Here is a 16,788-nt window from a genome sequence, read left to right as displayed (position 1 = left end):
ACTTATTTTACTTTATCATGAAAAATATACTGTACCGACAGGCAATAAAATTTGTTACATGGCCTTTATTGTATTTATCAATCAATATTCAAATCAACATGGCTTTCGCCTGCAGGGGCTTACGCAGTGACACTGCTCCCTCTCAATGACCTGCCTCGAAAGTGAGAACAGAGACTTCTGCTTGACCACAGTGGTTTAAACAGTCCATGGTCTGGGCGTGCAACTTCCTTTAAAACATTTTGGGCCCTTGTCCGTACTCTTCTGATATAGATGGTAGGGAAAGGTGCTCTGATGGTCCCTTTGGCAGTAAAAGTCAGGTGTCTGTAAAAAAGAGAAAGAAAGTATATGTTACAATTGACCCTGTCCGTGAATATAATTAACTCAGCTTTGTGTGACAAATAAAAGCAAACCCACAATAGCAGCCTAGGACGCCAGGTGCAATAGTTAGAAGTAAATGGAGATATATGTATTACAGTTGTGCTCATAAGTTTACATAACCTTAGCATACACATACATTTAAAAATCATCTGATCTTAATGCCTTAATAAAAAAAAATGAGAAAATCCAACCTTTAAGGAACACTTATTTATTTACGATACACAAAGAAAATGGCTGTCCTTAAAGGTTGGATTTTTCCTATTTTTTTTTATTAAGGCATTAAGATCAATTTCCAAAAGTATCATACCTAATTGCAACACTGTCTGCAGAAGCTCTTTTCCTTCTTGCTTAAACCACCTTTCTGATGCCTAACATAGATCCTCCCCCATCTGACGTGCAGTGCCAGCCTCTGGCTCCAGGCTGGGACTTGCTGGATGGCACCTAAAAAATAAAACAGCAATTGCTATACATTATGTTATTGTTGATTAAGATAAAAATCAAACATTAAAAATAAGTTGGTAAGTCAATCAGGTGTTCAAACAAAAATGATAATTACCTTATGAAGGCACCCTTGCCACCATCACCATCAATGTTATGTTATCACCAATTATTGATATCAGTTTATTTGTGAGGGTTTCAGTTTCTGTAAATAGAAAAAATAAGATTTAACTAAATTATGATTATGCTCAGTTTGGCATATATTCAACACATTATTTACATTACCACCAACATAATGGTAAACATGGCTAAACTTCAAAATTCAAGACTATTATTAAAAACGACAATAATGATGATTAGTTCCTGTATTAATGCATTACATTGCACATTTGTCAAACAAATTAGAGTGTGCACAGTCACATAGCCCTCATTCAAAACACACAAACACTTACAGCATGTTGAGGGCAGCAGCCATGGCTTCCAGACATAGTCAAGTAGCATGTAGTAGTAGCAGGACAGACCGACTTTGCCCTGGTCTGTTGATGGAGCCCACTACAGTCATAACAACAAACAGACACATGAAAAAAGGGGATAAACTAAACACAGCAACAGACACAAATACATGCAAACACATTATAATGTTATTTGCTATTCTACGTGTGTGTGTGTGTGTGTCTGTCTGTCTCTACCTGGTGAGTGAACTCTCTTGTGGGATTTGAACTTCTTTTGTATGGAAGTGGCACACATTTGGAATATTCCAGAATGCACTCATTGTTCTCAGGGAAGCAGTCCTCACAACTCACTGCCTGCAAACAGAGAACAGAGGGAAATTAAGATGAATAAATTGCAAAATAAGCTTACACATAACGCGAAAAGGCGCGGAGGCACTAATGCCCTCACATGCATCTTAAATAAACACATGCCTTGGCACAAGTCAGGTACAACCAAATAAGGGCTATGAAATGAAGAACAGTTTGCCTAATACTACCCATACATCAGAAACCTTTGACAAGATTTGGCTTTCAAGCTTTACTCAAAAGACTACAATCTTTCAATAATCTTACCCAAATCTGGTCAAGTCTTCTGGTGTAAGGATGGCTTAATATAACACTATACGTTACCCTTCACAAACTAAAGATCCCATCACTTGTCGGCATCATATTGAGGTATGTCAACCCCCTGTTCACGTTAGCCTGCATAGTCATTAGCAGCCACTATAAATGTAGCTTCTAGAAGTTATAGGTAGGTTAGCTAACCTACCAATTATCACCATGCCTGATAGCCTAAATGGCCATTTTTTTTCATTCAAACTAAAACTTTACATCCATAAGTGCTGGCCTGATGGGTCGCCTCATTTACACCCGTTTTCAACGGCACATTAACGGGTTAGACCGAGAATTTCGGTCGTGAAATTAAAAATCTCAGACAGACTTATTGTTGAATATGATATTACTACCATTCCAGATATTCCACACAATGGTAAAGTTAGTTATTGGAAAAGTTAACATTAACAGCTAGCAGCTACCATTCCAGATATTCCACACAATGGTAAATGTTAGCATTAACGCGTTAAGTTAGCAAACTTTAGCTGATTCTAACATGATGGTTAACAAACGGTTTTGGTTAACATTAATGCTAAAACAGTATTTTCCTAATTAATTCCAGTTTTCAATTGGCATACAAAAGTACTGTAGTTCTTACCTTGGAAATGATGACGGCAGAGTTTGTACAGCTTGCAGTCAGATGCATGACAGAAAAGTGACGGTTGAAGCAAAGATTGTTAAGGCGGAGCAAGATATTTCATCAGGAGCCACTTCCGGGAACCCGGATCGCACGAAGGGGGGTCAAAATCCCCCTTTATGCAGAGCAGAGGCAGCGACTGCTCCATTGAAGTCTATGGGCATAGCTCAGAATTTCACCACATATGCTAAGGTCTTGGTTCTATAGAGTTAGGAATGTGAATTTCGGGCACATTTTCATGATCCTCAAACCCTTCTGAACATTTCAGGTACATTTTTGGCATTTTTGAGCAATCCAGTCTGGAGAAAATCAACCTTATATCAGGTGTGCGCCGGTTATTTCTGCAGCTGCTGTTGGCCTGTTGCACTTTACGCTCGTCAATACGTCATCGACACGCCTCTTTATGCAGACAGGATTCGATCCCCATTTCGCGCCCATAGACATGAACTACGACGAAGTATCTTGCTCCGCCTTAACAATCTTTGGGTGGGGGATGGATATGCTGTGTGTGCGCATGCGCTTATCGAGAGGCAAAGCATAAGAAATCGTGGAAATTATTAGGCCTGCATATTTTAGTTACATTAAAATGACTACCAAACTGATTTTGTAGAAGTGTCAAAACATAGTAGCCAAGTGGGCTATTACTGCTATTCTGATTATTAACATTATTGGTTCTCATATAGTTTGACGTCAATTTCATTTGAAGCCTTGTTCCTTAATTAAATCAACATTGGTTTATCAGTCAGCCACGTTTTATAGACAAGTTACAACATGATTGATCCATTGTTACGTTGGCCCACAAGGAAGCTTGTAATGTTAAAATAGTATGCTCAACTTTAACAAGTTTAATAAGCCTTTCTTATGTGTTATGGTTTGTAGCATATAGTATGTATTTATTTTCATTATAGGCTATTGATTGAATTGTTGTTTATTATTGCTATTCTTCTTAATGTAGGCCTACTTCAAATTGTCTAGGCAAAGTTAAAATTTAACTTTGTATTGTTGTTATGTGGCAACTCCAGCTGAACCGAATTCATTTTGGCAGACAGCATTGGGGACAAGGATAATTTAAAGCAGATAATTTAAAATGTGGACTTTATTCCTCCAACAGATCTCATGCATATTATACATAAAAAGTAGGCTAGACCTACAGACTATAGCAACTATAAAATCTCAAAGATATCATTGAAATTGAACCATAACCAAAATAATTAGGTAAGTAGGCTAGCCTTGACCTGAAAAAGGTAGTCTTTACACTGTAAATAGTCTATTTTTGAATGTCCCGAAATTAGATAGAAATCAAACGGCAAATAGTCTATCAGTGATGTTTTATGGTACGTTTTGGGCGTAGGGCATGCGTGACTTAATTAGGCAGATCTTGGGCCTAGGCTATCTAATATGATAGCCTAAGCCTATCCAAGGGTGGAGACCTACCCAAAGATATCCAGAAATGGTGTGTGTGACTTGTGATTTGGGTATGCATACCCCTGATATCTCATTGGCATATCAGGAGTCAAAATAAATCAATATTTTCACTGATTCTTAAAAACTCAGGATATGATCAAAGATGCTCCTGATATGCTGCATGTCATAAAACATATCCGGTCAGTATATCCCCTGATTCAGAGCCTTTTCACCCAGTGCTACAGTTATCTATTTGCTTAATATGTTTTAATTCTCCAATCAGCTTTTATTGCAGTAGCAATCTACAGTATACACAGTGTTGGTTATCCCTTCAATGTTGGAGTTTTCCCTCACTGTTCTCATTATGAAACTAAGATTAAACATTTAAAAAAAAAAAAACTTCTTTATTCATCTTTACTTGGGGTGCCAATACATGTGAAAGGTCCTATATCACTCTAACTCCTGTGTACTGCAGTTTACTTTCAGGCTTTTAGTGTTTTATACTTTTTTATTAATTTGATGCATTAGCCCATGTTACACTGCAGTATATTCAATAACACATGACGTGAGTGCTGCTGATGCAGTGTGCAGTTTGTGAGATTACATACAGGGCGTTATTGTACTTGTTATCCTCAATTAGAAGGTGCGTGGAGAGAAAACACTAACAAGTGCTGCAACAATAGCGCCAAGCACACCTGCTAGAACCACACCTGAGCCTCCTGCTGCTACTAATTTTGCTGTCTGAGCCTGTGAAGACAAATAAATGTGTTAAGAGTGAAATACTTGCCTATACTTACAAATAATGTTGTAATATATTTGAGAGGAGACATACTGTACATACCTGTCTGGATTTTGGTTGGCCATATCGTAGTTCGGTAACAAAATGCTCACAGTTGTATTTGATGAGACGATATCGTATCTTCTCACCAACTCTTTGCTCTGCGTTTTTCAAGATGGCATCTGAGGGTTTTGCCTTCCATTTTTTATCCAGGCTGTTGTTCACTCTCCATACATGACCAGCTGCTACATCCTTCAGTTTCTGTTTCTTCACAATAGCAACGGCGGAGGCAGATGATGCACCAATGGCAGCAACACTTGTAGAAGAATCGTCTGAGGAGGGGAAAGAGTAATGGCACCATTAAAACCCTCTAGCACCAGAGGAGGGACCAAAGACATGCTAATGGTTATGATTTTTTTTTTTAGTTTAGAATTCACTAACTGGCCACTTTAGACACCTGTTCAACTATGCATTAACGCAAATATCTAATCTGTCTATCACATGGCAGCAACTCAATGCAATTAGGCATTTAGACCTTACTATGATTTAGACATGGTCATGTCAATCTGCTGGAGCTTAAATCAGAGCATCAGAATGGGGGGGGGAAATGTGATTTAAGTGGTTTTGAATGCGGCATAGTTGTTGGTGCCAATTAGAATTAATTCAGTTCTCAAGCAGAGATTTAAAAGACCTGCTTCAGAAAGTAAATGTATTGCCATGTGTTGTGCAACCTACTTGCACGAAAGGCTCTCAATATGGTCGCTTTGTTTCTGGTGGAGCGTTAACTGTGTTATAACAGCATCTTCTGTTACATTCTGCTCCTTACATCTTCAATCCGACACTGAATATCTTGTTTGCCCAATAATACAAATTTTAACTTGCATAAATCCTTCTTTATCGTAACAGGCTGATTTACTAGGTGCAACATCCAATGGGGTCCGTGTAGACACTAATTACATTAATGATTTACTGTCTATGGTTCAAACACACCTGTCAAACACACCTGGCTCCACCGGAAAAGAAACGAGCGTATTAGAGCCTTTCGTGCAAGTAGCCCAGAATCAGCTGATTAAGTGAATGGTAGGAACCAAAATGTGGCAGGACTTTTACTTTCTGAAGCCGGACTTTTACACCTCTGTTCTTAAGGCAAGAGGGTTGTTCAACCCGATACTAGCAAGATGTAGGCCTGCCTAATGAAATGGCTGGTGGTGGGTGTACTTAACATTAACATCAAGCACTAGAAATAAATATAACCTAAATGAAGAGCACAGGATCATTCTTCACGGCTAGATGGAATTTGAATTGTAAAGCATTACAGCAAAGCTCACAACATACAATAGCTCACAGGAAAACAATTGTGACCCCAGGACATTACAGGATGCTATCTGAAGGGAATGATCTCTGTGCAGGCATCAGAAAGATACAGGATTGATGTACTGTACCATCGTTTGTGAGGTGAATAACATATCCATCTCCAATGAACAATGCCCAGTGCCGGTATGTTTTTCTGTCTATCTCAATTAGGTCTCCCGGCTCCTGTGTACATGAAACAGCACACATGTTCAAAGCCATAGCATCTGAACATGTTAAAGGATGTTGCCAAATTAGATTTGGTGAAACTTTTAAAATGATGCTTGACCCACTAACAATTGCATAATTCTGAGGCCATTGTTAAAAAATATCATGTTTCCTATACAGTTTTGTACTCTACGCCAGTGTTTTTCAACATGAGAGATCATGAGAGATCATCAGGTGTGCCGCAGAAAATTACCCAAATGTCACTCACTGGTCCAGAAAAGCAACTGTTGCATCAAAGAATTTATAACCACATGCTCTCATTGATTGTATGATTGCACTATTTGTGGTATGCAGGCATTGTACAACGGGGGCCCCATATCCAGTATTCACAGAATCATCACATATCCAGTTCATAACAACAATTAAATTAGATATAGTCACCAACAAATGAAACAGAGGGCACTTGTTGAGCAGGTCTTGCATAGAAGCCATAATATGGCCATATCTGTGTATTATTTTAAATTTTAGGCTATAGTACGTTTATTTTTTCTTCACACAGGATGTTAGTGTGCCGTGGGACTTTTTAAATGTCAAAAGTGTGCTGTGGCAAAAAAAAGGTTGAAAAACACTGCTCTATGCAGTGGCGAAAAAAGTGGGTTTGCGCTATGCGGCGCATATAGGGGCGCAGCTCCATGGGGGCGCCAAAGCGATGGTAAAAAATAAAATAAAATAATATATTTGGTATTTTCTATATGTAGTTACTGCTGTCTGTTTCTAAATCATTTCAATATTTTCTCAATGTTTTATAACAGTTTAGAAGACTAACAGGCTAGAGTAGGCGCCCTATCTCCAAGATTCCATCATAGAATTTTGACATAGAAGAGGGAGTGGGGGCGCCGTGAGCGCTGGGTGAGCAGATAGGCCCACGAGTAGCGTCTATGGAAAAAGATGGATACAGCAAAAAAAAGCTGTTGACGACTAAAATAGAAAAAGAAAGAGGGAAAAGGAGATGGCATGTCAAGGGATGCAACAGCAGTTAAATAAGTGGACGGTGAAAAGCAACAGGTAGGATTTAAAGTGATGACGTCTGTACTTGGAGGCTTGCAAATATGAATGTTAACAGACTAACTAGCGTTTGTTCAGCATAATGCCGATTGAAACATAGCCTATTCCATTCAGATAGGTGGCTACCATGCTCATACTGCACTTTTAATGGCCAACTGCAAACAGAAATGTCATGCTAGCAGCAACTCATTACATGTTTCCATATCCTAAAAATGAAGGCTCCTTTTGTTTACCATGTTGTTAGTCGCTTTGGTTAAAAAGCGTCAGCCAAATGTAATGTAATGTAATGTAATGTAATGTAATAACTTAATATTGTGTTGTCAATGTGGTGCAAACAAACAAGGCTAGAGTGCCCATCAGCCTTATCCATTGTGAGCAATAGCTGGCAAAATGGCGTTATGAGAACCGTTTAGACTCTCTTAAAGTGGCAATGAACCATTTATCAATTTATCAAGTTAAACATCAAATTGGCAGTATTTCTTTAAAAACATATTCAATAGACACTAATGCACAGTAATAGTGTAAATGATTGGCGTTTTGTTTTGCTTTAGTTGTTTGTGTTTTTTTTTTTTTTTGGGGGCGCCAATATTGATTGCATACCCCTCAAAAATGGGTAGCTGCGCCCCTGACTCTACGGATCTGTTCCATACAGAAGGCAGCTGCTTTGCCTTGCTGCAGTGAGAGAGATGTATTTTAAGAAATGCCTTTCGAGTGATAACATCTTTTAAGAACAATGGTCTTTTAAGATAACAATGACACAAGACGTTAGGACACAGCAAAAGCAGGCTGGCTAACATTAGAAACTTGTCTGGCAACATCTTTTTTTCTTGGTTCAATACATATTTTCTCTGTATTTCCTCTGCTAAACAAGTTTAACCAGCTCAGCAATATTTTTAAACTTGTGTTTGACCATAGTTCAGATATACCCTCCATTTCCATTAAAATGATGATAATTCTGCTTATTCGACATCACTATTGCAGCCTAACACACAGTAGGCTATTAGAATGTGGTTTGGTTTTCTGCACAGTAAACACATGCTACTAAAATGTTTTTAAGTGGTGTAGTTTTAAAATGAAACGTCAATTAGGATGAAAATGAAAGACGTGTTTTGTATTTTTGCACTTTCTCCATTTGTCGAGGTGCTCCTAAGTCTAGTCATTAATGATAGCATCACATAATTTAAGGGTCAGCTACAAAGAAAGTGTGTTTACCTTACCGCCATGTGTGATATCAGTTGATGTCTGGAAGAGAGGACAAAACAGAAGGTTAAAACTGGAGTATGTATGAGTGGATATTGTTATGGCCCTGCCTGCTGTCTTTTTCCTCTCCTGCTTTCATTGCAGGGGTGGAGCCTAGCGGGTAGGTGGGCCTAGCAGGCAGGTGAAACCTGGTTTAAAGACGCTGGGACGTAAAATGGCTACCTGGTGGTTTAAGAGGCCGGGACGTGAATTGGCTACCTGGTGGTTTAAGAGGCCGGGACGTAAAATGGCTACCTGGTGGTTTAAGAGGCCGGGACGTGAATTGGCTACCTGGTGGTTTAAGAGGCCGGGACGTAAAATGGCTACCTGGTGGTTTAAGAGGCCGGGACGTGAATTGGCTACCTGGTGGTTGCACAGCATTCCTCCTCTTCACTGGACTGCTTTATACTTCTACACCACACTGCATCCATTCAGACGTACATTACCCTTTGTTTTTGCCACACTTACCCTGCCGTTTTCTCTTTAAGCACCACTATTTACTTATAATATATAATTTATTGTTCAAACTTTATATTCTATCTATAAAGCAAGAAGCGTCTGTGTGTCTGTCCGGATGTGTGCCTGTGGCACGCATATCTCGCTGACCGTTTGTCAGACTGATTTCAAACTTGGCAGGTGTCTTGCTACAGGCATGAGTAAGTGCAGTGCCAAATTTGACGTTGTTTGAATAACAAATGCAAAAGATATCGTTAAATATATCGGTAAAAGAAGCACATTGGCTTTCGCGCTAGCCACTCCCCCTCCCACACAGCGCTGTACTGCAGTGAGGATAGAAGGGCTTTGGCAGAACAGGATCAGTGTAAGTTACACGGGTAAAAACCTATTTTTTTACAGTCTATGGTAAAACTTAAGCGAGTGCAAGATGTGTTAACATGTCTGACCTCAACAATAAAGTGAACTCCGCGGTTTTGCAACAACACGCCAACACACACAGGTAGGCTATGCAGTGGCTCTTCAAAATGACCTAAAAAATGATGTGCAATAAACGGACACTTAGCGGATAGCCCAGGCTACTTTGGACTGTCTTTAGACTTAAGCAAACGACAATTCCAACTGCAAGGTCCTAAATGGAAACGAGCGATAATGGTGTCGAATTAAAGAACGTCTCAGAATGCCACACATGCAAAGCATAACCAGCGACAAGCAACAAGTGGCAGACAAAGTGTGATGTCACTTATAGGCCACCAGAGACTGTTTTTAATAGTGATGGGCAAATGAAGCTTTGGTGAACCACTAAACCACAGCAGTGTGAAGCTAGCAACACTAATGAAAAAATCCAATATGGCTGCCACATGTAGATTTTTCAACATAAAAGTCCTTACCCAAACCAGTATATGTAGGGTGACTTCAGGTATACTGGGACATCAGGTAATTTGGGACAGCATAAGGAAAAAGCATTTTAATTCTGCCTTAGTGTTAATTTCGTCAGACAAGACGAGAGGAAATATGTTAGTCAACTACCTTTTTTTTTTCATGACTAAGGCGAGGCGATGTGAGACTGCACTAATGTCCTGAAACACTGACTAAGACTATCTTAAGATTCATTATTGTTGCCCGAAAAAGACGAGACTAAAATGTTTTGCATGAAATAAAAACTAAGATAAAATCTCTCTTCATTTAGTCTACAAAATGAGAAGACCGAATATCTAGCTGTTATATTTTCAAAATTATTCCAAATGAGTTCATGCGCAGCAGCTTTCCTGTAGGCTAGTCTACGTGCTGTTGCTGCAACCCTGTGGCTGCAAACACCGAAACTACATGGAACAATAACACCGAGAGATTTCTGTCAGAGTTAGCAAGCTAACTACCTAAGCTTTATGCCACAATGCTACAGACCCAGAAGTTGAAGCTTCTCTCATACATAGACAAATTAACATCCCCAGAATGTCCATACGAAAATTTTCAGCAAGTAATGTCAACTATTTAACTAGTCACACTGATGATGCAAAGTTTGCTAGCAAGTAAGCTAATATGGAAAGTTCGCTAGCAAGTTAGCTAAGATCATATTCTCTGTTAAGATGGAGAGTTTGGGGAATGTGTTGCATATCGCCATCTAAGCGTGGAGTAAAACATTAATACTTGGGTCTATGACAGTGTTTCTCAAACATTTTCAGGCGAAGGACCACTTAACTAACCAATAAAAAAAACGCATACGGACCACCTAGCTAAAAAAAAAAAAGATTAGACCTACTTCAACGGTATATTAGCCTACACAATAGGCCTACTCACTGAACAACCTTGCTTATTGTCTTTTGCACTTTGCTTATTGTGTCAGATTCATATGATTTAACTGGCATATCTTACATAGACAGTGTTGCAGAACTGTTTGGATTTACATACAGTAGCCTACAAGTTGGTTCAATATTGCAAACAACTCATCTATATCATATTTTCCCGTCGCCTGCTTGCGGACCAACAGTGCGGATAACACTTTGAGAAACACTGGTCTACGATGATGATCATGACAGTGGTCCATTCAAATCTTTTACTGTCTATGGTCAAATCCCAGCCGAGCTATAACTGTAGCTCGACTTACCTGTCCATGTAAACATACTGACTGACAAAAAATCTGAATGAGTTCTAACAAGCGAGTAGCCCTGTGGACACACAATATTGGAAAAATTGAGATGTGTGAAACACTATTTCACTGAAATGGTAATCAGAAATAATTTATTATAAAAAAACGACTAAAATGTTTTGACTAAAACTGACTAAGACTAAGATACCTTTAGTTTTCTTTTGACTAAAACTAGACTAAAATGACAAGACTTTTTAGTCGACTAAAACTTGACTAACAAAATTATATTTGAATGACTAAATATGACAAAGACTAAAAGGACATTTTGTCACAAGACTAAGACTAAGACTAAATTAAAAATAGGTGACAAAATTAACACTATTCTGCCTTGAAAAGGCTATGGTAACGTTAGGGGTGGTAATACATTGCTTAGGAAGCATATAATTAAAGTCACATGACATAATGTAGGTGACATCTGACAGCGGGGTGTGGTCAGCATCAAACAGGAAGTTGACCCCCGAAATCAAGAGGTAAGAAAAATGACATGTGTTTTAGGTGGATTTTAATATAAGGCTATAAAGTGTGTATGATTAATTAAATGTTGACATCAATGTTGAGCAAATATGTTTGATGTAATATTGCACTAAAATAAACAATCATTGTTTTGAAATTATGTTTATATTAACTTATTGAGTGCCAAAAATGTAATATTACGTTTTTCCTTCCCATGCGTTGAGTGCCAAAAACGTAATAGGCGAGTTCGACTTGCGGCAGATCTGTGCAGATCTGTGCAGATGCTTGCTGGTTTGATGTGATTCTTGCTGGTTACCGCGGAAATGTCTGACCTTAAAATACTTCTCTCAGACAGGGCAGGGACTTGCACGAAGCTGAAACACCATGACGTCAGTTCAAAATGAGGGCCATTTAAAATATCGACGGGAGGCTCATGCTGCTTTTTATGTTGGAATATGTAAAAAATAAACAGAAATCGAAGGGGATCTTGCGATTTGCCTTCCACTACTGAAAAACGTTTGGATATTCTGTTATTTTTCTGCTGTTGGCTAAAAGATACGCCCTCATGGCGTCAGTTCAAAGGCCTGTTAACAGTATGACAACAGTGGTTTATTTTCATAAGAATTTATGTCCATCATGCTCATTTTAATGAGTAAGAATGAAAGTTCTGCTGTGTTTATTCAAATGCGATATTCCTTATGTTCTCTGTAACTCTGTGATGAATGGAAATGAAATATATGAAGCAAGACCAAGTCAGACTCAGTGAAACTCATTGCTTTTTAGCTTTTTTTTTTAAAAAACGGAACTAACACTGGACACCTTTTTATTTGGGACATTTTGGAAATGAAATATCAAACTCATTCGGACATTTTATTTGACATTTTATCGCTTTGGGTCAAAATCAGTGACGCGATGCACGCCAGGTCAAAACCAGGCCATTTTCGTGGGTCTATCACTAGGTGGCAGTCTCGCCAGGTCTCGCTGATCACTTCCCGGAATGTTTACACAAGTAAGTAACAGCAGAGCCCGTCTACAGAGAGCCTTGCCACTCCGTATTAAGTCCCATTGTACCGAATTTTGGATGCAGTTCCACCAGAGTTCCACTGGGGGCGATCGCCATGAGTGCAGAATGAATGGGAGTCAATGGAGCTAGACAGCTAAATTGGTCTCTTTCATCTGATTGCCGTTGACAAATCTCAGATTTGATTGTAGTTTGTATAACTTCAACATGGGTTATAGGTCAAAAGTTGAATGAACGAGTACTTATGTCCTTTTGATTTCTTACAGGTTGGGTCGTTGTTGCACATAACACGCTAGCATTGTGCTAATGAATGACGTCATTGACACATTTGAAAGGCTTTTTAGAGCAATTAAGTGACTTTAAAAAATATAATACTCAACCAAGTGTATTTTCTTTGCCTCTCCTTTCGAATGCAATACTCAAATTACTTGAAAAAAAATTATATCCCAAGAAAAGTGGATTTTGAGGGGTACAGCTCCATAGACCTCCATGCATTCTGCACTCGTGAACGAGCGCCCTCATGTGGAACCACAGAAGGAACTGCAACCAGTTCAGAAACCGGAAGTTTTCCGAGAGTGGCAGTTCTCCCCTTATTAGACATTCTCTGGTAACAGGCAACACTTCATATTTCATGAAAGACGTTATATCTCCATTTCTAGAAAAAAAACAGCGATTTTGATGAAAACTAGCCACTGTTTAGCTTGGGATTTCTCAGGAACAGAGGCGTGTAGAAATACACGGTTTGCACCCACCGAGAGCTTAACGTCTTACCTTTTAATCGAGCTATTCTACGTGTTCATAGCTATAACACAGAATATGCTGTGGCTGTACAAAAATCATCAACAATGGTCTAGATTGCTGGCACTCTAGGACAAAGCTCCCGAAAACAGCTTGGCATTCAATTTTAATTTGGGCATTTTCTTGTTGTCCCAAATTACCAAACATGGTGTGGTAAATTGGGACAGCATGTTTCAGGTAATTTGGGACAACCTTTTTTGGGTATACAATGAAATGTGTCAATAGTTTAGTCATAAATAACCTGATTAAAAGTGAAAAAGTCACATTTATAACAACACAAAACCTCAGTGATGTATCCTAGACAACTTTTAGCAGATGAAATTAGAGGCTAAGGTTGTTAACAGTCAGAGCTGCGTGTAGTGGGCCTTGTAATTTGGGTCAGATCATTTTATGTCAATAATATCCTGACAAATTAGTAATAATAAAGGCTATGTTGTTAAAACAATGAAGTAAAAGCATTTTTAGACCTTGTGTGGTAGTGAATGGCACCCAGGAAAAAGACAGACAGACCAAGGGACAGTGAGGTGAATGGCAAACAGGGAAAAAAAGGAAAGTACAACATGTGGAAGGACAGACCAAGGGACAGTGAGGTGCAAGGGAGTGTGAACAAACAGGGAAAATTAAAGGGAAAGTACAACATGTGGAAGGAGAGCAGAATGAATGATTAGGCTAAATTAGCAGAGATAATCGAAAACCTAGCAAGATGAGGTTTTCCAATGAGGAAGCCAGAAATCCAGAAGCTTGCTTTTCAGTTTGCACAGGCAAATGGATTGAAAGGTTTTTCTGAGGGCAAAGGTCAGGCAGGCCACTATTGGTATAAGGCCTTCATGAAGAGACATTGCCGTCTTGGTCTGAGGAAGCCAGAGGCCCTTTCTGCAGCTCGGGCTGCTTGTTTCAACCCCATAGTCGTCAGTCAATGGTTTAAGACCTATGAGGACATCATCACCGACCTTGACCTTCAAGATGTTCCGTCTCATGTGTGGAACTGCGATGAAACTGGTGTACAGGATCATTTTGTGTCCTCGCGGGTGGTGTCACCAGTAGCCTATTGATGCATTTGTGTGCTGTTGATTGTGTATTATTGTTACATGACTTGCTGAATATATGAAAACATTTAATTCTACAAAATATAAATAAAATGTTATTGTTTTTTCAAAAAACTTGTTGGATTCCTGCTGAAGGCCTAATTTCTCTTAGTCAATAGTCTAAATCTGATGTTTCTGGACGTAATAATATGTATAATCTAACCAAATCAGAAGATTACACATAATGCATAACCTTTAAATATATATTTATGGATAACAAATCCATTAAAACATTATTTAACATGTTTAATTATAATATTATAATCAATACATTCATTTACACCCACAAGTCGGTGTCCCAAATTACCAAACATACTGTCCCAAATTACCAAACATGTCGCTTAAAAATAGTTTTGTGACAACTGAACTAAAATAGTGAGCCATGCATTAATAAAATATCATGAAGACTTATTTTTTTCACTAAGATGATGTAGACACCTTGAGGAATTCAGAAATGTGTCATTTATTGGGTTATGTTTGTAACTTGATGACAATATTAAGCTCAGAAGATAAAAATACAAAAAATGTCCCAATATACCTTAATACACCCTAACCAAAAATATTGGTTTGCTAAGGACTTTTATGTTAAAAAATGTATGTGTGGCGGCCATCTTTTTGCTTTTCAGCTAGTGTCGCTAGGTTCACACTGCTGTGGTTCAGTGGTTCACCAAAGCTTCATTTGCCCATCACTAGTTTTTAAGTCACACCGTTGCAAATTTCATATGATGCATCATTCCACAAAATGGTTTGTTTTCTCTATCATCAAGTTATTCAATAGGCTAAGCATATAGCCTAGCCTTGACTCAAAACAGCTGTTAGGATTATGTAATTTTGATTTGTAAAAAATGTCACATGTAGCCATGCTTAAATTCTGCTCACTTCACATTTATTATATTATTATATTATCTGTAGGCCTATTATTCAATGCTTATCTGGAATTATGTTTTTCCCTATTCTATTTTCAAAGCAGGCCTACCTGCAGGCATGTAATTGGGCTACAGGAATAGCATGTTTGAACGGGCACTGCACTAGTTATATAATAAATTCAGGAAGAAACTGTGGTTGGTTTTAAGGTACTTGAACAACAGGTGAATGCTTTACAGGGGAGACGATTTGGACTGACAGTTTGCATAAGTTGGGAGCTGTGGGCTGTGATTCTCAATTGAGGTTTGATTTATTTATTGGAATTTGATTTTGTGTTACCTTTAACTTTAATTTTAAGCACATTAAAGAAACATGACGTAAGATACCCGTTCAGTTTTTCAGACATTAGTTTTCTATAATGGGCCCATTCAGCACTAAGGTGGTACACCCAGTGCATCAAAAACGGATAAATAATGTCGTGTTCCTCCATGGTACAACAGCATTACATCAGAGGCACGGTTCTCAAAATTATAAGTCATAGAAATCAGTCTGAAGCCGGTATTTGAAGGTAAAAGAGCTACATAGTCTTGCGTTAAACACGTGCTGAATCTTTCTGGAAGCACTGCAAATCTGGCCAATCTATCACCCTGATCCAGATGAAATCTTTTTTCGGAATTACCAAATCCAGATTAATGGGATACCCTAATTGCCTACTGGATAAAGACCAAAAGATAATAGACAACCTTGATGCTGATCTGGCCCACAGTAAATAAATACAAATAATTATACATCATGTTCTTAATCAAATCAAAGAGACCCTGAATCTGGCTCAGGACTATAGCCTGATTTAGTTTTGTACTAAATGTATTCCAATGCTACTGAAATGTTTTGAATACTGTATTGTATTACATAGTTTAATCTGATTCCACAATCTTGTTTTCCTCTTTGAGATCAGGTTACTATTGAACAACTATGTCCTGGTCAGTAGCACTTTCATTCTTAAGAAATATGTGTAAATGTGTTCAAAAATGTACTCACAGCAAGAAAGGCTGACCTCCTGGTCTACTCCTGTGTGATACTGCTCAGTTTGCTATAAACCGAAACGTATCGCTTTAGGCCTCACCCATCCACTTTGTGATAAGTGTGTGTCTGTGTGTTTACCCTCCTAGATTAAAAGACCTGAGAGGACGTAGCTTCCAGTGATTTTAGAACAACTATAGGGCGTTGTCAGGCATGACGCTCAGTGGAGTCATGCTTTATCACCTCAGATTGTTTAGTTGTCCCACACAGTTACAGTCTATATTACTGTAAAATAAATATATAGAGGTGACAAAGAAGCATGCTGCGATTGAGAGGGCCCAGGGTGGGTTTCTTTTTTTAGTTGCCAGTTGATGTTGAAGAGGCTGTT

General features: G+C 38.6%; 1 protein-coding gene and 1 long non-coding RNA gene across 6 annotated transcripts; both read right to left on the bottom strand.

The window, feature by feature from the left end:
* Positions 1-281: 281 nt before the first annotated feature.
* Positions 282-1,531, bottom strand: LOC125287861. Of its 2 annotated transcripts, XR_007192425.1 has the most exons (5): positions 1,506-1,525; positions 1,269-1,368; positions 935-1,021; positions 736-819; positions 282-321 (listed from the first exon to the last, which is right to left on the bottom strand). It is a non-coding gene; the product is annotated as an uncharacterized LOC125287861 (long non-coding RNA). The 2 variants fall into 2 exon arrangements; XR_007192424.1 differs by lacking the exon at positions 282-321 and having other exon boundaries at positions 721-819; positions 1,506-1,531.
* Positions 1,532-4,396: 2,865 nt separating this feature from the next.
* LOC125287633 (phospholipase A and acyltransferase 3-like) lies at positions 4,397-16,515 on the bottom strand. Of its 4 annotated transcripts, none has more exons than XR_007192389.1 (5): positions 16,419-16,515; positions 8,534-8,563; positions 6,181-6,274; positions 4,802-5,070; positions 4,397-4,707 (listed from the first exon to the last, which is right to left on the bottom strand). XR_007192389.1 is itself a non-coding variant. In XM_048233565.1 (5 exons), the coding sequence occupies exons 2-5, from the start codon at positions 8,542-8,544 to the stop codon at positions 4,597-4,599; spliced, it is 480 nt and encodes a 159-aa protein (XP_048089522.1). In that variant the 5' UTR covers positions 8,545-8,563; positions 16,419-16,512; the 3' UTR covers positions 4,397-4,596. The 4 variants fall into 4 exon arrangements, 3 of the variants coding, with proteins under 3 accessions (XP_048089522.1, XP_048089520.1, XP_048089521.1); XM_048233565.1 differs by having other exon boundaries at positions 8,539-8,563; positions 16,419-16,512; XM_048233563.1 differs by lacking the exon at positions 16,419-16,515 and adding an exon at positions 8,924-8,969.
* Between the last annotated feature and the right edge of the window lie 273 nt (positions 16,516-16,788).

Source organism: Alosa alosa, chromosome 22 (assembly GCF_017589495.1).
Source record: "Alosa alosa isolate M-15738 ecotype Scorff River chromosome 22, AALO_Geno_1.1, whole genome shotgun sequence".
In the NCBI taxonomy this organism is placed as follows: domain Eukaryota; kingdom Metazoa; phylum Chordata; class Actinopteri; order Clupeiformes; family Clupeidae; genus Alosa; species Alosa alosa.
This window is presented reverse-complemented; position numbering and strand designations above follow the sequence as displayed.